Source organism: Misgurnus anguillicaudatus, chromosome 23 (assembly GCF_027580225.2).
Source record: "Misgurnus anguillicaudatus chromosome 23, ASM2758022v2, whole genome shotgun sequence".
Taxonomy (NCBI): domain Eukaryota; kingdom Metazoa; phylum Chordata; class Actinopteri; order Cypriniformes; family Cobitidae; genus Misgurnus; species Misgurnus anguillicaudatus.
Genome location: NC_073359.2, coordinates 6,741,947 through 6,764,919, shown reverse-complemented (window position 1 = coordinate 6,764,919; position 22,973 = coordinate 6,741,947). Strand labels below are relative to the sequence as shown.

Here is a 22,973-nt window from a genome sequence, read left to right as displayed (position 1 = left end):
TGGGTACGATTTTGATTTTCATGGCTGTCCTCTCCTTCAACTCCTCCAGCAAAACAATTACATGTCAAATAATAGACTGTCCAAGATCGATTTTCGCAATAGAAAGCAAAAAAACAGCATCAAGATATGATTACAGGTATTTTCCTATTACGTGCACGTTTGGAACAGTTTATAGTAGTTGTTTCATAAACTGCACTCAGGCCACATTATGCAATTTTAATTATTTGTGGCATTACGATTACTCTTAGGCAATAAACCATTTAACTTTTTTTGAAAATATGCTCATTTTCCAGCTCCCCTAGAGTTAAACATGTGATTCTCACCTTTTTGGAATTCATTTAGCTGATCTCTGGGTCTGGCGCTAGCACTTTTAGCATAGCTTAGCACACTCCATTGAATCGGATTAGACCATTAGCATTGCGCTAAAAATAACAAAAGAGTTTCGATATGTTTCCTATTTAAAACGTGACTCTTCTGTAGTTACATCGTGTACTAAGACCGACGGAAAATTAAAAGTTGTGATTTTCTAGGCAGATATGGGTAGGAAATATACTCTCATTCTGGCGTAAAAATTAAGGACTTTGCTGCCGTAACATGGCTGCATGAGGCGCAGTGATATTACGCAGTGCCCGAAAATAGTCCACTGCTATTGAAAGTTACTAAGGGGACTACTTTCGGCTGCTGCTGCTTTTAATTTTCTGTCGGCCTTAGTACACGATGTAACTACAGAAGAGTCAAGTTTTAAATAGGAAAAATATCGAAACTCTTTTGTTATTTTTAGCGCAATGCTAATGGTCTAATCAGATTCATTGGATTGTGCTAAGCTATGCTAAAAGTGGTTGCGCCAGACCCGGGGGTCTGCTAAATTGATTCCAAAACGGTAAAAATCAAATGTTAAACTCTAGGGGAGATGGAATGAGTATATTTTCATAAAGTGGAGTGGAGTGTCCCTTTAAGTAATAAACTTGGTTTGAAAGTCACCAAAAAATGTGTGCATTGGACATAAAAGACACCCCAAACTGGTGGGCACTTTATGCAACCACTCTGTAAACCCCCAGAATACCTAAGCAATGTTATAGCAATGCAATACAAACCACTAAAGAGTCTAAATCAGTCTACATAGTGCATAGTGACAGATAAACAAACTGATCCTAAAACAGCTCATGGCAGTGACTTTAGCACAAACATGCATTACTCACACTTTCTGTAGAAAATGACCAATCAGACACTAAAATTTATCGTCTTTGTTATGTGTTCAAAGAAAAAAATCTGGATTGTATTTATGCATTCGGCAGATGTTTTTATACTTACAGTGCATCCATGCATTTTTAACTATGGGAATCGAGCTACAGGAACAGTAGATAAGTTAAGAAGAGTGATGTATCTCGTAAAGGGTTAATGAAACTTACCCAGATTGCTGGCCTCATTCCAATGGGCACCAAACCCAGCAGACACACACATCACAGTGAGCTTTATCTGACAGTATCGGCAACACAAGCACACACAAACACGCACACAGCTGGGGTAAAAACAGCCTGTATGAACTGAATAGGCAAACAGATATGCCTTTATCTCACCTTCACCGTCTACAACACACAGGGCGACACGTAGACACACACCGAATGAAAAGAACTGGACAAACCTGTACTGTCTTTCATTTAAAATACATATATTTCGGCCTATATAGCTTATTATATATAACTAATAGTCCAAAACATTTTTATCATTCAAGAACTGTTTCTCATGGATGCAATAATGAACTGGCACAAAGACTTTATGTCTGAGACAAACATTTGCTATTTGCATTAAATCGAGCCGAAACCCCAATAAAATGCAGTGTCGCATTAAAAGCAGCACTATTGAGCACAAAAGTCAACTGCAGCAACCGCTGCATGCCATCATTGATTCATTCATGCTGCAGGCGACAGGAAAACATGCCTCACAAACTCATTCCAGCGTAAATTACCTGATTTGTTATAACAGCAACCATCACAAGCGGCGTGTCAAAACGCATCACGCCAGCGGGTCAAAAGTGAAAGCTCAACAAGAAGTGACAAACACAAAACATGCGTACACAAGCAGGCAAACACTTAGCCGACGCACTGCAGGCATGCTTGCTGTAAATAATCAGTATTCATTACTTTGCAATTTCAAACCTCATTGTTTCAGAATAGTTACTGTTAAATATAAAGTATGTCATTATACAAAATATGTTGTTATTCAGGTAGCTAGTTACAAACATGACCCAGTTTAACTAACTTTATCCTGTCAAACAAGTTTCTCTTTAAGCCGTCTTTCCAACGTTGTAGCAGTTAGCTGGAAAAACACAAAAATGCAAAAGTGCTTGCGTTGGATGTTTTGGTGCTTACGAGTTCACTAAAGGCCGATGTATGGACCATTTTATACACGTAGGTGAGGGTCCGCATACAGTGACGCAATTTTTGTCATCAGAAGAGTGTGCTTGTACTGTGGAGAGGTCTTCAATGGTCCACTTAGATCCGAAAACGCGAGGTCCGACCCGAGCGGGTTCGGGTTTAAAAGTTTCAAGTGTGCCTAAAACACGGGTCGGCATAATAGCAGAATTGGGTTTTGGGTAAAAATTTTAAATGAATGTTTTTGCCGAGCACACCCAAGACGACTCGAATCTTGCATGTGTACATCAAGTCCTTTTCCAACCCCTCCTCTGTTTGCCAAGAGCGCTTGTGGCTGCGCATTAAGTGGCTGGCGATAGGTTAATTTTCGCTCAGACAGACCTGTCAATCAATTTTAAAATGCACATCTAAAGGGCCGTCACATTATAACGATAACTATAAAAAATATAGTTTTAAAAAACATTTTATATTAAAGAAAATATCGGAGTTCAAACCACAACTACAACGATAAAGATACAATGAACGATATTGTTGGGATCACTTTTTGAGCGTTTTTTTCCCACCTGATGAATGATAAACAATTGACAGCCAATCAAATCTATTTGAACTTCAAGTGCATGCGCACTTGTAATGGCAGTGGAGTTCATTGCGGAGGTCTATAACATAAAATTACCTCAGGTGTCCAGCGCTGATGCAGTTGCTGTGAAATTGACTACGTAGTGCTTTTTATTCTACTACATTAAGTACGCCAAAAGGTAAGAGATTACACAAACTATTAGATTCACTGTTTACGAGTTAGGCGAAACGTAGCGTGTTGAGGACATCTGCTGGTTACCCGCTGTGTAAATGCCACACGAACAGCATATTTACATATTCAGTGACATGTAAAGAATTGCAAAAGTTTTTATTACAAGAATATGCAATATTAAAGACAAGTGATTTGCACGAATGCCATGCACGTGAGCGAATTAGCATAAATGTATTGTTATCGTTCGGTGATGTCGACGCTAATATATTTATTGTTATAGTTAACATTATAGTTATTGTTATAATGTGAACGGCCCTTTAGCGGTTACCTTGGTGTCATTGTCAGATAAAGGATAAGGAAATAAATGGAGCAGCGGTACTGAGCACGCATCAACAGATTTTTGAAACGCAGCATACATTGCACATGTTGGTCGTGCATCCAGGAAAAAGTAGTATGTAACCCAAGAGATGCATTGCATTTTGTCGCAATGCGCTTGCGTTGAATATCAGTGTACATTTACAAGTCAAATAAATGATACTTTGCAAGGCTGTGCATTCGACTGTGCACCTACGTTTGCGTGCACGTAAAAAACACACTATACTCCCGGGCTTAATGGATACGTTTTAGTTTCAGATCTAGTGCAGCCAAATTAATTGTTACCGTATTTTCCGGACTATAAGCCGCACCATTTAAAAATGCGTCATTAAGTCGAAATAACATGTCGCAGTGGACTATACGTCGCGTTTATTTAGAAAATTATTTCACAAAATCCAAGCCGAAGAACACATTTAATGTAGAAAGGCAAGTTATTCAACTAAACAATAGCAGACAGAACAGCAGGCTGAATAGATGTCTGTATGTTAAAGTAATATTATCAGTTATTTATTACACGGCTCTCTAGAATGCTTGATTCTGATTGGTCAGTTGAGACATTTGCAGGTTCGTTCTTTTCAAATAATAACCGCTCCAAAGTAATAACGCATAGCCGGTACTACTTGTACGATTAAAATCGCTCTGCGCCAATAAAGACCAATAAAGATTACTGTTTGGCGCCATCTTGTGACAAACACTGGACAACCACAATTAAGAATGGAAAATTTTGACATTAATTTTAACATGTACGGAAAAAACAAAACATTTAAACAGTGGATAGAAGAACGAACAACGACAAGACACAGAGAGCTTTCTGAGACTGAACTTGACAAAATAGAGCATGACAGCTACGAAGCCAACACACAAAAAAATACAGAATGGGCATTAAAACTTCTCAAAGACTGGCTAAAAGAGAAAAAAATGGAGACAGACAAGTATGAAGCAGAGGATCTTAAAAAGGTATTACGATCATTTTATGCATCTGTGCAAAGTTTCGCGGAAGGGTTAAAAATGTTAATTTAAAACAAATATGCCAATAAAATGTTTCAAATTCATATTCATGTCCGGTTTTTTCTTATGTGACAAGTAGCCGTGTAATAAGCGGGATAATGTAGAGGCAGCCGGTAGTTATCGGGAAAATAAGCCCCTTCAGTGTGATACAAGACCCTCTGCTTCGCGTCGGGACCTGATCACACTGTCGGGGCTTATTTCCCGATAACTACCGGCTGCCTCTACATTATCCCTTACTTAAATGATAAACCATAGCAATAGCATACAGAACTTACCTGGAAGGTTGAATAGGCTAAATTAACCGAACAAGCCAACTAGCGTGAAGTTCGCATACTCGTCATTCCATATTACTGATTCCAATGTAATGTTATCTCTTGCCTCATAAATGTCAAAAATAAATCATACTGACTTACAAGGTCCACCTGACTATAAGACACAGCACAAAAAAAACGTGGCTTATAGACCGAAAAATACGGTAAATCAACTCTTGATCACCCCCTTACTACACTTATTTACAATTTATGATCATTAAGATCTGTGGGCACTGAAAGCCAATGCTGAACGTAAACGTGTAGGCTTGCAGGAAATCCAAAACCAACTCTGAGATTTCAAAGAAATAACTGGCTGATTTAGCAGATGTCAAACATTGGCAATGAGCAAAGAACTCAGTCAAGGTCTGCCAAAAAATTTCCCTTTGTGCCTGGTACAGAAAACTCACAACAGCAACGCACAAAAAACAAACAAGCAGAAAAGCACATACCATTCGAACTATCAATAAGCTCCGGGCAGTATTAACATCTTATATGGTTAATCAAGCTGTCATACAAAAGTCAACAATGTAACCCAAAGCTCCTAAAACTAAAAGAATCAAGTAATGATGTATTATACGATTTACTCAACGTAATCTGTAACTGATAGATTTCAAATGTAAAGATCTGAAGAGAATGACGAAAGCGCAAATCAATATTTTAAGTCATACTGGACTGTGTAAAGAAACAGAGTTCAGAGTAAGGCCAATGCTCAAAGGGACCCTAGCAGTCCTGTGGCTGTTCCCAGAACTGCTATCAGGCTCTATTGTGATAATAATGCAAGACAAGCGGGTTCTTACCAGATTGGCTGCGGAGGCCTCAGCAAAGGACAGTCCTCTGGGAATGATGAGGATATGATCCTGCTCCTTACTGACACGAACCTAGGAACACACAACATAAAAGACTACTAAACACAAATAAGCAATGGCAGCTGTGTTTTTCTTCTTTGGATACACAAGATATCTAGAAAGGCAATCTCTTTTGTTCTTGTGATGAATATTACATGTTTTGTAACATCTTTTTAAAATCTGAGAGAGAATGCTGTGACGAACCGTAACGTAACAGTTTGTGAAGTGGGCCCAACTAAACAGGTCGACTAATCTGTAGAGGCTGGCCAGTTTGCAGCGGATCTGTTTCTCTCCCTTCACCATACTATTGGTCTCCACACCAAACATGTCATTAATTGGAGTCACCATGCCCAAACCTGAGTAAACAAATAATTCATGTTTTAATAAGACATACTGACATTTACATTTCAGTTTTGCTCTCATAAGAATACAGACATTAATACATCATTAATCTAATTCTGACATTATGTCTTAATGAAAAGATATTAACCTCAGAAGGTCTTTGATATGCTTGAAACTAATCATGATGTGTTTAAGTACTGGAAAACACAATACCTGTACCTTATTAATGACCCTTAAAGGTGCAGTGTGTAACATTTAGTAGAATCTATTGACAGAAATGCAATATAATATACAAAACTATATTATCAGTGGTGTATAAAGACCTTTCATAATGAACCATTATGTTTTTATTTCCTTAGAATGAGTTGTTTATATCTACATACACCGCAGGTACCCTTACATGGAAGTCACCATTTTGTGCCGCCATGTTTCTAAAACAGCCCTTAACGTACAAATTTTTTTACTAACTTTTAATGCCATGTTTGCATTTCTGTAAACGATGGACTGAGCGTTGGTTGCAATTCGCAACCTCACCACTAGATGCGCGCTAAAATTTACACACTGCACCTTTAAGTATTGTATTTGATCGATCAGATCACAAGTAGACGACACCAATGGCGCTTTTCCTTTGCATATTCCCCCACGGTTTGGGTCAGGTCGGGTCAGCTCACATCACTTTGGCTTGGTTAGCTTTTCCATCAAGTTTACGACCACTTCCCAGTAGGATGGATTATACGTGTGTCATTATATTTGCGCCTACTGCTGTGACATCATACAAGTGAGAGTATTGTTGTACATTCCCATACATTTATTTATTTCTCAGTCCGCCACAAAATTCAAATTGACCACCACAAAAAGATGTCTGCACATTGCGTTTATCACTACCTCTGTCTTACATGACAGTTTCTGTACATACACCTGTGGGCGTCAGTCGACGGCGCTCCGCTGAGCCTCATTGAAGTTGCATTTAAGCATATATGCGGACGTGCACGTCGCGAATGTGCCGCCACAAACTGCAAGTCTGGAAAAAACTGTTATGGTGTCCATGATTCTGAACCTGTGGATGTTTTTTATCGCCAAAAATGGGAACTTATAGCAGAGCACAGATAACAACAGTTTGCTCGAGCATGAAGGTAAAGCCGATCTTTTACATTTCAGCGATGATGCTGGTAGTGACGAATCTCTCAGGCCAATCAGTGATCTACAGTGTTTTCACGTCACATTTTGGTATCAGCCCGGATTGCTTGGAACTCCAACTGAGGTGGTAAAAAAGTATTGGGTACTACGTACTGCACCCAGTGGAAAAGCCCCCCAAAATACACATGAAAATTGGGTGTAAAACCTTCTGAGATCGTCCACTTTTGACCACATTCGGACGTAGTTGAAAACGCATTCCAATGGATTGCTTTTGCGGTGTAGGCACTCATGTGGTCGAAAGACCGCCTACTCTCCACCTATTGATCTAATGTGTGATGTACAAGCACAATGTTTTTAGGGATGTGCATCGATGCATCGTGCTCCCATTAAAAAGACCTGTCTAAAATCGATTCTGAATCGTAAGGCTGCATTTCACCGTAATTCATTCAAATTCATTCATTGAGAAAACGCGCAGTTGCCCGATTAATTGTCACAACCCTAAATGTTTTCCATCAGTCCTGACTTCTAGCACAAACCCAGCGTTTGACATGGTCTTTAGGCTACCATTGCTAAAAAGAGAGCAGCTGCTCTTTGTCTCTTTTATTTTGTTTCATTTTGCGAGCATGTGAAATTTGCTACACATAAATTGCATGAGAAAGTCCTTACATATACATGCAGCGGACTCTCACATAATATTAGTGCACATCAACAAACTCGTCATTTCTCCTACTTGTGTTTTAACAATAGACCATACCCTCAAGGTAACCAGGCGAGAAGCAGTTAAAAGTGAACCAAAGGAGAAGGATTAAAACACCAATTGTTATTTGATCGACCGAAACACATCTTAATACCCGGTATAAACAGGGCCTAATAGTAGTAATAAAAATCAATGCAGTGATACATAAAAGCAAGCTCCAATAAACATAATCAGCTGGAAAAAACACAGTTGAAAGACCAATAAACATACCATGAGCTTCAAATCATTAAACGCACAACTTTAGATGATTAAACATACCTGAACTCTGTAACCTATAGCTTAGTTTCCAATAATGGTTTGGGTGGTCCAGGGAGATTTGCATTGAGATATACTAACTTTTTTGAGAAGAACAAGGAAAGTCCCGTTTACATTAACATTTGGCTCCTGTCAACCTTGATGACCCCGACTTTGCAGAAAATGTAAGTACCAAAAGGTTTTACTGATTTGTTACGCATTACACAGTGCAGAAGGAAAACAGGCGTGTGGATTGCTATACGGGTACAAGATGAAAGCATTCAAAGGCTTTCCTAAGTTTTCTGGTCATATGTCCTCCATCAACTGTCTGTTTATGGGACTAGCCATTGTTTAGCAACTCTGAACAGCTGGAGGAGTCTGGGAAACTGAAGGACGGGCAGAAAGTCTGCAGTTTGTTGAGCAACACCACACTGACACTTACTAAGTGGAGATGTGGAAAAACCGGCCACGGAGCTGGTCATGAAGAAGTCTGCGATCTGGCGTAGGGCGAGCAGTCCCGTTGGGTCATTCCCCTTGTTCATCTGTTCCTGGATCAGTCCCTCCAGCTCATCTCTAAATGCCTGAGAGAAAGAGAGACACAGAGATTAGACATGTCTCACACTCACTAATGTGAAGAGTACAACAGAGACACACACAACTGTAATCCTCTCATGCGCACACGTTTAAACCTTCACGTGCGCACACTGTTTTTTCCACTTGTACTCTGACAACAATACTACTTAAATCTTTTAACCCAGAGGCCTACATTTAGGACTTAGGAGCTAGAAGAGGAGCTGGCCAAATAGCACGGGATGTGACTTTCTCTACAGATGAACACAAGGACTTGAGAGATAAAAGTACAATCTTATGTCTAATTTTAACTACCACTTTGCAGAGAGAAGTATTTTGAATGCTTGGGGATTGAAACTAAATGATAACTTCTGATTTTAAAATTAATGCAAAAAAAAAAAAGGGATGCACTGAATGTTCAGCAACCGAAATTATTTAACCAAAAATAGCAACAACAAAAAAAATTCGGTGTTCGGCCGAACAAGTGAAAATGGCGAATACATTTTACAGAACAATGAGGTCTTTAATGGAGCGAACAAATAGTAACTAGCGCAGAGTGAGAGACGCGCAAATGCAGCAAACATGTTAGTAAAAGCATTTTAAATTATCAGAGAAAGACGTGAAAACATACAGCACTACAAGTTTCATTTATCATTTTAAATCAAGACATCAGCAGTATGTAATAAAAACTTCCTAAAACCAGTAAAGTCCTACAATGACTAGGGATGGGCATTTTTCAGTAATTTACCATTTGAATATTTAAGCTCATAAAGAACGAATATTCGAATATTCGTTTATTTAAATTATGTTAATTAAGACATGCGTCTTTTGTATTTTTCATTTTGTCATAATTTCACAGAAGGCTTATAATTAGGAAATATCCACAACAAGCTAAACTTATATTCTCTGTATGTATGTATGTATGTATTTTTAAGTTGAAAACATTGTAAATTGTGTATATATATATATATATATATTTTAAATTCTTCTTAAAAAATATCCTACAGAAAAAAAGGCGTTAAAACCCCATGCGGAGCGAAGTCTGAGTCAGTCAAACCCTTAGTTTCAAGTTGGTCGTTAGTATGAATTCATTACTGTTGGATCTTACATACATTATATTATACCAAATATTATACATTAACCCCAAATCTAAGAGAAGTTTGAGGACTTGCGAAGTTTAAAGTTTGAGGACTTGACAAAGTAGGCTATCATCATTTAAACCCTTAAACAGACTCCAAATAAGAGCCCGGAGCAAACGAAAAAACGCATCTACATAACCGACTGCTCAGTCAACATATAAATATCTTCTCAGTTTAGTTTGACATGTATTTGTGAATAAAGAAACCATCTTTACCCTACCTGCTTCGGTGAAAGCCTGTTCTTCTGACTAGATACAGTAATGCCGGTGCTGCGGAGAAAACTCTTCCTTGTGTTGCACGTGATGATGGTTATCCGATAAAAACAACAGACGGATTGAACAAGATTGAATATCTGTATTTAACATTATTTTACAAATAACGTAAGCTGGCTTGATAGATTATTGTTGACTGTGCAAAGTTACTAACGTTTGCTTAATTTAACAAGATTTCACAAAGACGGAGCTTTGCTTTTAAACAGCCATGTGCAGTTATCCGGTTCATTTTCGAAAGAGCACCGCATATTATAAATGTTCTCCGTTTCATTTCGTTCTCAGAGTCTGTCTCGTTATTAACAAAATAAAGTAGACTTTATAACAGAAAGCTTACAAATCTCTCATGATGTGTTGATGCGGGCGGCGGAGAAGCACGTTTAATAACACGTGAGCCCTCACTGCGCCAGTTGGCAAATATGGCGCGACGCGGCCAAACCCGGAGATAAATGAAAAAAAAATTAAATTCGTCTGCAATCTGCATTGCCAAACAATCAGAAATATATACGAATAATGTTATATAATGTCATGTATATCTTACATTTAAGTCTGTAAAAGAGTATAGATGAAGTGAAAAAGCATTAAATAAGTCGTAACCCTTTGGTGGCACATTAAAAACAAACAAACATTCGAATTATTATTGCCGATCGAATATTCGAATATCCGTGCCCATCCCTAACAATGACAAACCCGCTTATATTAAACGAGAAATAAAACGTTTATTAACAAAAGCTTTTGTTAGACTGCTTTGTTGATCGCTTTTTCTTGTGTCATCTCCTGTCAATCTTGCCGCCGTCTCTCTCTCTTCCTTTGACCGTGCATGCAGGCACGCGCCCGCATTGCTCAAGATAAAGTGCTATATAAGCGTTGTGTTTCTTAAGGCAGAGTAATGAATAATTATCTGCATTTTGCATGGGAATAGAATATCGGATTAATATCCGTTTAGCAAAGACTCATTTATGTGGATAAATGTATGGGAACAGATTTAACAAGTCTATCTATAGCTATCTGATCAGGGAAGTGACCAGGTGTAAAAAGGACCTCGAAAATGTAACTTGTGCAATAGTGAGAAAATCGACAAAATAATTAGGAAAATAAAAAATAAAATAAAACTTTTTCGGTATTGGGCTGAGTTTTACATTTTATTTGGCTTCAGGCAAGAATATTCCTTTTGGTGCATCCCTAATTTTTTTTATAATGGGTACAATGTTAAAACAGTGATTTGTTAGTTCAACTTAAAAAAGTAAGTTACCCGGTTGTCCTAAAAATTTTAATTCAACGTAAAAATATTAGTTACATCAAAAGTTAAAGTAAAAATTGTATCAACTAATATTTTTAAGTTGAATTAACTCAAAAATTTTACAGAAACCAGGTAACTTACTTTATGTTGAACCTACTTTTTTTACAGTGTATAAAGATAACTTGGTTTCTGTATTTGGAAAAACAACAATCCAAGGGAAAACCCCACAAAAACGAGTTTCCTGGTGCTGTTCAGTAAAACGTGCTGTCATTGAGCACACCAGCACTCTGTGCGTCTCAAACACTGAATGATCAAAGAGTTAAGATCAAAACATGTTGACAAAATGAATCATTGGATACACAAACGTCGCCCACATGCTGTAGGTAATGACAGTGTCCACACTGACACAATGCCACAGTTATCATAACTGTTCACACTTACTGTACAACCACACACACTTTTCTTACCAAACAGGTGTGAGCGACTACCTGTAAGTTAAGGCACGTACTCGGCTCCAAAGTCTGTGACAAAGTCTGTCACACCATGACATTAAAATGCAGGTAGTATGCAAACACGTAAACAGCGTGCCAAAATTACACATTGCAATACAGAAGGTATACAAGTTACAACAAAAACACAGATGGCAAGCAAATGGACCATGTTGTACACAAAAAGATTATCACTTGCTGACTATGGGGTTGCCAGATACATAGGGTACTTGTTAAAGTATACATTAACTATCAATTAGTATAACTGCATTTTCCACTTCTGTGTAAATGACTTTTAAAGAGTTGATTTTAACTAATTCAATGTTTTCTATACAGCTGGTAACCAACACTGCCGCAATTATTTGAATGTATTTTTGCCAAGCCACAGTGTGGAATGAACCATTTCAGACAAAACTGCCCCTAAATAGCACATAAAAACAAAATGTGGTCTAAGTTATGCCATGAAAATAGCCAAAGATGGCATAATGTTAAAAAAACAAGCAAAACGGGTCGAGGATCTTGGCCAGAATACGTTTCACCAAGACCAGTTTTAATGGAAATACTCAAGTGTGGTCTCTAAAGCTCTAGATTGTCAATCTCATGATCATTTCAAGCCTGGCTTGCCAGCATTTGGCCAATCTGTGGGCTCCATAAAGCACTTTAATGTCCCACCACAGTGGCATCAAAGCACGCACTGCAGGCTGGAAAGATTCAGCCAAAAACTGCTTTGCCCTCAGTCCCATTTCTATAGTGAAAGTATCCAGGAGGCCAGTGGGAAAAAGGCATGGCATTTGCATGTGTCCCCATGCAAACTGTCCAGGCCAAAATCTCACTGAGCATGTGCGTGTTACTCGCCAGTTCTAGTGGTTTGCTGGGGCTTGGTTATCTAATACAAGGTTTTTACATTTAGCTGGCCTCACGTTTGTATGAATATGAACATACCTGACATTTATAAGCATACAAGCCCACGAATCAGGTTTGCTGCATTCAGGTTTTGATCAGCGAGGTGCTCTATATGTAAACGACTGACCCATGATGAAAGATTAACCATGGGAATCCATCGTTTTACAAACAACCAGGAACCATTATTATTATCGGGGCTTGATAATGTTGTGATGCGGGCCAAAGTCAGATGATCTGCAATTTGAAAGCATGGCAGTGAATCTATTTTAGTTAACACACAAGCTATAGTGACTATGAAAAAATGACGGCGAAGCATCACCAGGCAACTTTAGTCTTAATCTAGCCAAAGTAAAGAAGGAGAAACACCCTGGACTGTAATTTACTGTGTGTTTACGGTGCTTGAATGAGATGCTGAACAACAACAAAACTGACTCTGCATTCCCAAGTGCCTTTAATTTCGACATGAACCAGATTTCTCTAAAACATAAGGGGGTCCTATAAATAACCCAAATGAAAATGCAACAAAAACAACAACTACAACCCTGAGAATGGGATTCATTTATACTCAAGAGAGTTAAGAATGACAGGCTAAAAATAAGCAAAGAGAGAAATCATTAACATGCAACCAAATAACAAACCAAATTTTTTAATGTTTAAGTGCTATAATTGGGTCCCCAGTGCTTCTATCAACCTAGAAAATGTGAATAAGATCAACCCAGTAACTTAGTTTTGGTCAACCACTATCTGCAAGCATGCAAAAAAAGGTCATTGAAATTTGGCTCCCCTTGTGATGTCAGAAGGGGATAATACCGCCACTTAATCTGCACTATCCAACCACAGCACTGCCATTTAGTGCAAAGATAAACTCATTTGCATTTTAAAGGACAAACCCAAAAACATTTTGGCTCACACCTACAAAGTGGCAATTTTAATAAATTATATGCAAGGTATTTTGAGCGAAAACTTCACATACACACTCTGGGGGGACACAAAAGATTTATTTTACATCTTAAAAAAAGTCTTGTGAAATGTCCCCTTTAAAGCAAACCACAAATTTGTAACTTTGTCGGTGAAATCCAAAGCTCTTGTTTTAATAATGAGATAAAAGCATGAAAGTTTGATTTTAATTACTGATTTCATGACCCTACTCACTTAATATTAAAGATATCAAGGAGATTTTTCACAGAAGGTTCTTTACGTTATGTAGGATGATTTTGTGTAAAAAACCGTAAATCACAAAAAAGGACTTTCAACAGGCAGGGTCACATTTTTCCATAGTCACATTAAAACTAATTTGTCTCATGCATCAATAACAAAACTGCCAAAATAATTTTTAAAGAGGTCTCCTTACAAAAAATGTACATTGAAAAAAAAATTAAAAACGAGTTTGTTTTGGTCAAGAGGCCAGATGACTTCTAAAAATAGCAAACTCCGCCCTGCCTATAATAGTCTGACCTTAAACATAGTCCACGGACAGACATGTAATTTACACAGCTCTCTTCCACACGCACACACAGTGTGCTACTCGAAACCACAGCAGATGAAAAAGAGAGAGAGAGATGAAAGGAAAGCTTGTTGAATCAGTACCGATGCAAACACACAGTCCTGTGTGACGATACACCTGCTGACGACCCTGCCTGGCATTTCTCCATACACACAAAGTGAATGATGGTTAAGGACGGTGTAGTATCTGAGTAACACTTGTTCAGCCCTCGGACAGCTGCCACTAATAAACCCCAGCAGGTTTTAATTGACCGAGTTGATACGCTGCCTCTCTCTTTATCACAAACACAGAGATTACACTGACAGCAGGAATGCATTTCATGTTTGCCTGCACCTCTTCTCTAAGCTCTGCATTGCTGCTTTTATCAAAGATCAATAAATATTTAATTTATTGCTTTACGCTAATTTAATTAAGAAACAGTAATGCACTTGAAAATGAACATGTACCATCCAAAGCATTTTAAAGCGCTTTCAAGCACAAATGTTAAACATATGTTATGTATTTGGTTAAAAATGTAATTTGGCAACCGTGTGTAGGGTTCTCACATGCATCTAAAGTGGCGGTCAAACTACACTTTACGCTCTATTGACGTCCATTCAGATGTAAATATATTTTACTATTAGGGATGCATAGCGATTAATCGCGATTAATCTATACAAGAATAAAAGTTTTGTTTGCATCATTTATGTGTGTGAACAGTGTATAATAATTATGTATATATAAATATGCAAACATGCATGTATAATTTTAAGAAAAAATATATATTTATATATTAAGTATTTACATGTACATATAAATTATACATATATACATGTATATACACATTTAAACATTTCTTAAATATATACATGCATGTGTGTGCGCATTTATCTATACAAAGTTAGTATACACAGTTCACACACACACATATATCATGTAAACAAAAACTTTTATTCTGCTATAGATTAATCGCGATTAATCGTTATGCATCCCTATTTACTACATACCACAGTTCAAGTCTGGTGAACTCTGACCTGCGAATTCATGTCATGTAAAGAGGTGACCAGTTGAAAACCTAGTGGAAATACAGATTGCCGGAAAAACTCGTCATTGGCAGGGAAGCATTTTCTCTTAATTGACGAGTTAACTTGTCAATGGCGGGGAAAGATTTCAGGTCTAGTGAGACCACCAAACATCAACATGTCGCCATAACCACCCACAACATTTTTTTAAGTCATGCGATAATCGTTTTCATGATCAATGTTACGTTTGAGTACTCTTGTATTCTTGCCCATCCCTTGTGACAGCTACCAGGTTTACTGGCTTTACAAAGTCGCGACAGGAATTACAGATAACTTTAAGATTTTCCAGTGATTTTATCACCATATTGTCATGTCACCACATGTCTAGTGACTAGACTTCTAAAAAGTGTAATATAAAGTTGATTCTACTGTCATGTCTTACTTCTTCGGTATCTATTGTAGGTGCACAATGCTAAACATGTCTTGTTTGCTTTATAAACTGAGAGATGAGGGTCACAGATCCGGGCATAAAAGCTAAACTTGTATTTAACCCGGATGTGTGTGCTGAAATCTGTGCAGTATGTTCACTGTAATCTCTCCAGTGTGTTTACCATAATCTTGTGCATGTTAACCACAATCTCTCTTTTCTGTAGGTCAGATGTGCTGTGCTTTGGAGGTTGGAGTCCGTGCTTGATTTCATGCATATGCGATCGGGTCTGTGTGTGTATATAATAAAGGTGTGGTCTTCCAGACGGGTTTTGTTATGGTGCAGCTGTGGTTTTGTTGTAGACTGTGTTGTACGATTGAGTTACCCAAAACATCACACCATCAAACACACAATTATCTTGATGACAAACTAACTCATCTAACAAAAAGCATACATCTTTAATAGTTAATAAAGAGGCACTGCAAGCTGCGACCGGCCATATTCGAAAACAAATCTTCAGAAGTTGTGCCAAACGTTGAACGTAAACGTTCACAGCGGTATGGTGTCGATTGTAAACCACATGGCTTGTAAAATCTTGAAGTAAACATTTTGTAAAAAGCACGCTCTTGCTGATTAAATCTGTTTGTGGATATGTGAAAAATCATGGTTTAGTGCTGTAATACGAAACCAGAGCCGAACAACATTTGCTCATCGGTTTAAAAAAAATTGAACAGCATCTGGCTTGGGGGATGGGGGTAAATCAAACTACACCAGTTATACTCTGTGTTTGTTATTTTTGAGTACAGCTGGCAAACTCTGACAGACTACAATAAAGAGTATAAAGTATGTGTGTAATCATGTTCTTACAGGACTCTGTAGTATGTGTGTGACTCTTTTCTTCTGCTCCATCATATTAAAGTCCTGTCGCAGGTCTGGCGACATGTTGCGTGCCCGCAGGTATTCAGGGTCGTTCTCGTCGATACGGTCGAAGTAGCACTCTTTATGTCCCGCGCTTGGAGGGGGAGGGCTCGTCACCACCCCCTGTCTCGACTCTCCACTCATCTCTATTGTATTTCCTTGCCTTATTTTACACCTGGGGAAAGAGAAAGAGATACATTTTACTTCAGTGCAAATATAAAATGACACTTAGGCAAAGTCGCTGAATCAAATGACCCAGGAAAGGAAGTGTGTGCTCTCATTTGACAGTCAAAACCGCCATTATCTATAATGCCGCAAGACCAAAAACATCACTCCTCACACCCATGTAAATTTGCAGATGGATGCGATCACAATATTGGCATTTCAGCTACACATGAGCTAAACTCTCTGTTGCTGAGAGTATCAGTATTCCCACAAGACTTTGGCTTTGTTTAGCCTATACAAAAAGACAAAACCAAAAAAAAAAAAAAAAAACGGCTCTCCTCTAGGGCTGAAATGATTAGTCGACATTGTCGGCAACGTCGACAATAAAAATGTGTCAACAAATATCTTTGTTGTCCAGTAGTGTTTTTGGTTTCACTTAACCTAATGTAAGGGCCTGCAATGCCATGATTTGACCCCTTGAGTTGGACAGAAATCCTAAAACTTAAGAAAATGACCTGCTCAAGACTCATTAAAACAACTTTTTCAAATGCTGAAGTGATTTTTTATTTTTAATTATTAGTTAAAATATGTACAACTTGATGTTTTAACTAATTGAAAAAGGTGAATAGTCGTTCAAAACGTACTGATTAGTCGTTGAAATAATCGATGATTAGTCGATTAATCGGTCTAATAATCAATAGATTAGTCGATTATCAAAATAATCGTTTGTTCCAGCCCTACACTCTCCTCACAACAGTGAAGGGTTGCATCAGGTCAACAAACAAGACGGGAACGCTTTCAGGTTTGTTAAGCCTCAACTTTATCACACACAAACAAATTAGTGTCACATCCATGTAGATTTCTTTCATTGGCTGTTATGCAAGCTTTAAACATAACAAGAGTGCCAAATTTCTCCAGACGATGCATATGAGACAGATTAGTAGACAAGGTAGTAATACTGACAGTGCGCGCTTCAGCAAACACCACTAAAAGCATACACATCATTCCGCGGGATGGTTTCAATTCTTTGTTTTCCTAGCAGCCTAGGTATTGCATAACCAAGCCACAGTATAAAGCATTCACCTGTACCTCTCTCTTTCTTTCTTTCTTTCTCAATGCTTTCACACTAGTATTCGTCTCCGATTCATTCGGTGTGGGGGGCGGAGAGAGCTTCTTTTCTCTGTTGTACGTTGCTAAGCTGCTCATTCAGGTCAAATAGCACTTGGAAAGATGTTTGAGATTAGAGAGACACAGCCCTGCCAAAAACACACGCATACAAAGCTCAAGTTAACAAGCAGCAAAACTACATCACACGTTTTATGTGTCCCTACACATGCAGGAATCAACAGCTAAGGCCTTCTTAACCAAAACAACACTATTAAAATATCAATTGCGGTCTGAAACAGCCAAATGCATTTTTACACGAAATTACAGTTGTGCATCTGGCAGACATCAGTATCCAAAACAACATACGCATTTTATTTCAAATCGAACCCATGAGAAAAAAACAAACACTAAAGAGTAATACTGAAGCTGTGGGAACACAGACCCAACCCTTCCGAATCATCTGACCATTCCAATAGGAGGAGCTTAAGGGACTAACGCTTATTATGCTGTCAAAACATCAAACCACACATGTTGTGGTCGTGCACACTGTGAGATCATGTGTGTTACAACTTATGATGCAATATTCAAATCTGGCTGTAATTGTTGTGTACCGACTGATGATGACAACAGACACACCCACCCAAAACAAAACCATAATGCTGCCAAGCCTTAAAGGTAGATCGCTCTGTGACAATGAGAAAACCAATAGGTGGCTGGATTTTATCAGACAATGACCAAAGCAGATTTTCTTTGAAAAGACTGCAATGTAAATTAGGGGTGGAACGGTACACAGAAGTCCCGGTTCGGTTCGTACCTCGGTTCAGGCTTCACAGTTCGATTCACTTTCGGTACAATGGAGGGAAAAGCAAAACAAAAAGGAAGAAGGCATTTTTTTAGTACTTAAGCTAATCTTAAAAACATAGGTGTCCTTATCAGTGTTATTTTGAGATGTCATGAATATGCACTGAAATGCATTTAACATACTATCTCGTATTTCAAAAATGTATTGTATTATTGTATTACAACTGTTACCTAAATACATTTTAAAATTACATTTTGGCCTTATTTCATATTAATGTACTAAAGAACAAAAAAAGGCTCTTAGGATGAATTAATAGGTGTGTACGACTTCACTAGGCGCTGCAAGAAACGACAAGTGGATGACGTCAGAGTAACGCGAGAGCGATTTGAAATCAGCCTCCTCCGCAAGATTTCTCGCGGTACTCTGACGCTGATGGCGCTGCGTAAAGTTGAGCACGCTTAAAAAGCTGAAAGCAGCTGAACTCGACATAACTGCCCTGCGTATGCCTGTTGTATATAGCAGGACAATTTATCTCCTAATTCTCAGCGTGAGAAATACAAAGTGTGGCGTTTGAATGCGTGTTTGTCAAGGTGAATGCGTGAGACTTGAGAGCCCTGATTAGATGTATTTCCACTCACATACCTAACAATTGCTGAACAACGCCGATGCAAAGTCCTCGTCTTTTCCACCACTCTCTCGCCTGTACTATTGTAACTGACTGGAGAACTGAAGTTTTGCCAAACTTGCGATGGCTGGCGGAGCGTCTAACTGCTGTGGAACACACTTGCCACCCTCGCTATCTCTGCTCACTGACTGGACCTGCGTCGACGTGACAGAATGTAGACGGGCTCTGATAGAGCGCATACATAGGCGGAGCTCGGATGCATCGGCGCCAATCAGAGCTTCAGAGCTAAAGCGGGGCAACAGATTAGCTGTCCATAAAGACGCCGCGTATCTAACAGTAGTTCCGCATTACATTAATTATTTTGCACGCAAGTTTTTTTATTTTCATACCGTGTATTCTCCGTTTAAATTCATGCACCGAACCGTGACCCCCGTACCGATTCGGTTCGAAACGAATACATGTATTGTTCCACCCCTAATGTAAATTAATAGTTTTTGTCTCTTAGGGGAAAAAGCAAGTGTGATCCTTTAGCAGGTCAAAGCCATTGTGTGTGTTCAATACTTTGAATATAGTACACGAGTATGGCCATACATATGCTGCTTTTGCTATTTTAATAATTGTAACTTTATAAGAGCACTTGTTTCTGTACGCTCTAAAAAACGCTGCGTCATCTTCAACCCAGCGCTGGGTCAAAAAGAGACAAACCCAACCCTTTGGGTTGTAATATTTAACCTATGCTAGTATCAGATATAAGCATTTGTTTGGATTAAGCCCATGTTATAGACGTTTTCAGCAGTAACAACATAAACAAGCGGCTGTCGTGGTCCGCACGTAACTTCCGGTAAACTCCGCTAAGAATAAATAACAACAAAGTTCTTGAAACGTAGTTTATTTATATAACAAGCAAAAAACAACACACAGATAACCTAGGAAACCAAAATATTTGTTATTTTCGACGAGGTATTTGTTCAAGAGATCAGTTTAGCAACTAGTCAGACAATTAAAAAAACGAAACCGGAAGTAAAGTTCGTATCCAGATGTGTATCGCGTCAGCGCATGTGCGTCCGATGAAACGTTCTATAGTCATGCATAATATGGTCTACAATGTAGGTTATCCGTAGCATATGCGTAGCCTGACGTGCACCTTGTCAAATTTTTCACAGCGCGTCAGATCTATGGGGGGCGCAATTGGTGTGATTGGTCCACAAGAACCCCTCCTGTCAGGTAAAAAAAAAACTGCGCAAGCTACACCGTCGCGGCTAGGCTATAGGACCTACGCACAACTATAATGAGCCCTATTTATTTAACCCAACGGCTGGGTCTGTCCCTATTTGGACCCAACGCTTGGTTAAAAATAACCCAGCATTTTTTAGGAGTGTATATGCTTTATAGAAAGAGCAGCACAAACTTTTGCCCAATACAGATTAAAAAGATAAAAAAATGGACAAGAATGACATGCGGGTGAGTAAATAATTTTAATCTTTGGGTCAGCAAGCCTTTAAAAATTTCCACCATCTGTTGGAAATATGAAACATTACCGAATTACACTCGGCAAGGGAGCAGATGTTCATAAATTATATAACCCCGCCTGTCAATCCCAGTTTATCAAATGCTTTACGTAAACCAATGCATAACTCTGGGACATGTTGATTATTTAAAATGGTCTGCTCTGAGAGGGTGGGTACATGGAGGGGAAAAGTTTGCGTGAAATGTGAGGAAAGAGGAGGGGGATTCAATCCACACTATAACAGCTGCTAGGTCTCTGGATACAAGCAATAATAAGCTGGTGTGAAGGATTTCTAAGATATGCATAAACAGACAGGGAGACCAGTGCTATGACACACATGGGAGGACACCAGTTATACAATATATCAATACAAGACGACAACAAAGTACGCCAATACGAGTCACAAGAGCATCCTGTATAGTCAATGCTTTATTGTGCAGCTGCGTAGATGCACAGCGTGCATGCACAATGACAGAAAACACCCATTTGAGACAGCAGTCAATGTCACGTGAACCTTTACAACCAAAAACCAGACAAGACAATCTCCTCCTATCAATAACAAAAGGCCAGTCTGCCTATATAGTAGTATATGTGCAATTCCAATGAAGACCAGTCTGGACAGAACTATTTAACACCAACACTTTTAAAACACAACATTTTATACCATGACATGACATAGACAAAAGTTTAATGACTAAAAGATTAGAAACACTGCTTTTGTTGGAGATTCACTTAAAGCACGTATGTAGCTTGCATACATAAAATAAAAAGCTTTAAAATGCATAACCTCTCCAACAAGTACTCAAGACACCCAAAAATGTTTTATTTTTTATAACTACATCAAATGATGACACCTGCAAACAAATGATGCTAAAGCTATATGCAGTTCTCTTTTTTTACATTTGGCTCGCTCTTAAGCCATCTATGCAACTGCATTCATACATTTTTAAGTGCGGTTTAAGTGTCCAAATACCTTTAGGGTCACTGTACAGCATGCGACCCCTCCCTCGTCCTCATTATTTCTCTTTTTATCTTTAGCAGCTCTATAAATAGGACGCAAGAGATTTTAAGACTCAGATTTCAATCTCAGGAAAGAGCCTCGCGCTTAGAATAGCGGAGTATCTGCGCGAGGGGCGTGCGCGCGTGCCCGAGTGGAAAACAAACGCGAAAGGCAATTCAACTAACTTATAAACCCACATAAGATTTCGCTCGTGTTTACAATAATAAAGACAGTGCGTATTCATAAACATTTTATCTGTGTGAGCTTTAAACGCGTTAACTTTTTGAAGTTCGTTACAGGCAGTGAGGTTATTTAATTTATTTACACCACCAAACAAAGTAAAATAACAGTATAGACGAGAACAGCCTGCGGTCGTGTGTATTTTAAATACGTTTATAAAGTTAAACCCACCTGTTTGCTCCTCACAGAGTGAAAGTCCGTTCAGCGCACGAGCGCATCTCTCTCATTCCCGCCTCGCGAATCCCAGATTACCTCAGGAGATTAAACTCGATAAAACACGTCCAAAACTCCACAAACGTCTAGTAAATTCCGCTTAAACCAGTGCAAATGAGACTCCCACACAGCGGCACTCCCCTGCCTTCCAAAAAAAAAGGGATTTCAGCTATAATGTGCATGTATGTGTGTGCTCGTATGCGGGACTGCCTTCGTGTGTATCTGCGACTGCAGCAGAAAGAAACTGAAACGATCATGTGATAACTAATCCGGCCCACAAACCCAACCAACCAATGAGAGCGCAGGATCGTATGTGTGCCCCGCCCATTTGTGTCCGAGTATAAGAATTAAAGGTCAGTGTGTTTATGATGGAGTGTGTGCGCGTAAGTGAGAGAAAGAGAGAGATAAAATGAATTATATCCTCATATTTCATACACAAGCTACACCCCCACACGCAGATTTAATTTGAACAATTATAAAACATATTATTCCACAAGCAACTGGAAAACACCCATCTTCCAGTCCAACATATATCTAATTTGAAAAATATGTGCATATTCAGCCTGTTACATCATCATTCACTAAATGGTAAAAGTTTTAATAGGGATAAACGTTTGCACACATTAAAAAATACTGTAGTATACTTTTTTAAATAGATACAGTGTTTTGAACTTTACCATAGTAAATATTAAAGTATACTACAGTATTTACTATTTTAATTTCACT

The 22,973-nt window shown here is 38.6% G+C and overlaps 1 protein-coding gene across 6 annotated transcripts in view; it reads right to left on the bottom strand.

Annotated features, from left to right (window-relative positions):
* Positions 1-22,973, bottom strand: part of add3a (adducin 3 (gamma) a) — a 123,256-nt gene that overhangs the window by 19,292 nt on the left and 80,991 nt on the right. For 3 of the 6 annotated variants that reach the window (XM_055216844.2, XM_055216849.2, XM_055216850.2), the window contains exons 1-5: positions 22,206-22,494; positions 16,538-16,763; positions 8,572-8,710; positions 5,864-6,015; positions 5,612-5,692 (exon numbers count right to left, since the gene is read on the bottom strand). In XM_055216844.2, coding sequence (XP_055072819.2) covers positions 5,612-5,692; positions 5,864-6,015; positions 8,572-8,710; positions 16,538-16,732 — 567 coding nt within the window. In that variant the 5' untranslated portion in view covers positions 16,733-16,763; positions 22,206-22,494. Of the gene's footprint in view, positions 1-5,611; positions 5,693-5,863; positions 6,016-8,571; positions 8,711-16,537; positions 16,764-17,842; positions 18,010-22,205; positions 22,495-22,973 lie in introns of those variants that run through there. The other 3 variants (XM_055216845.2, XM_055216846.2, XM_055216847.2) reach the window with 2 other exon arrangements.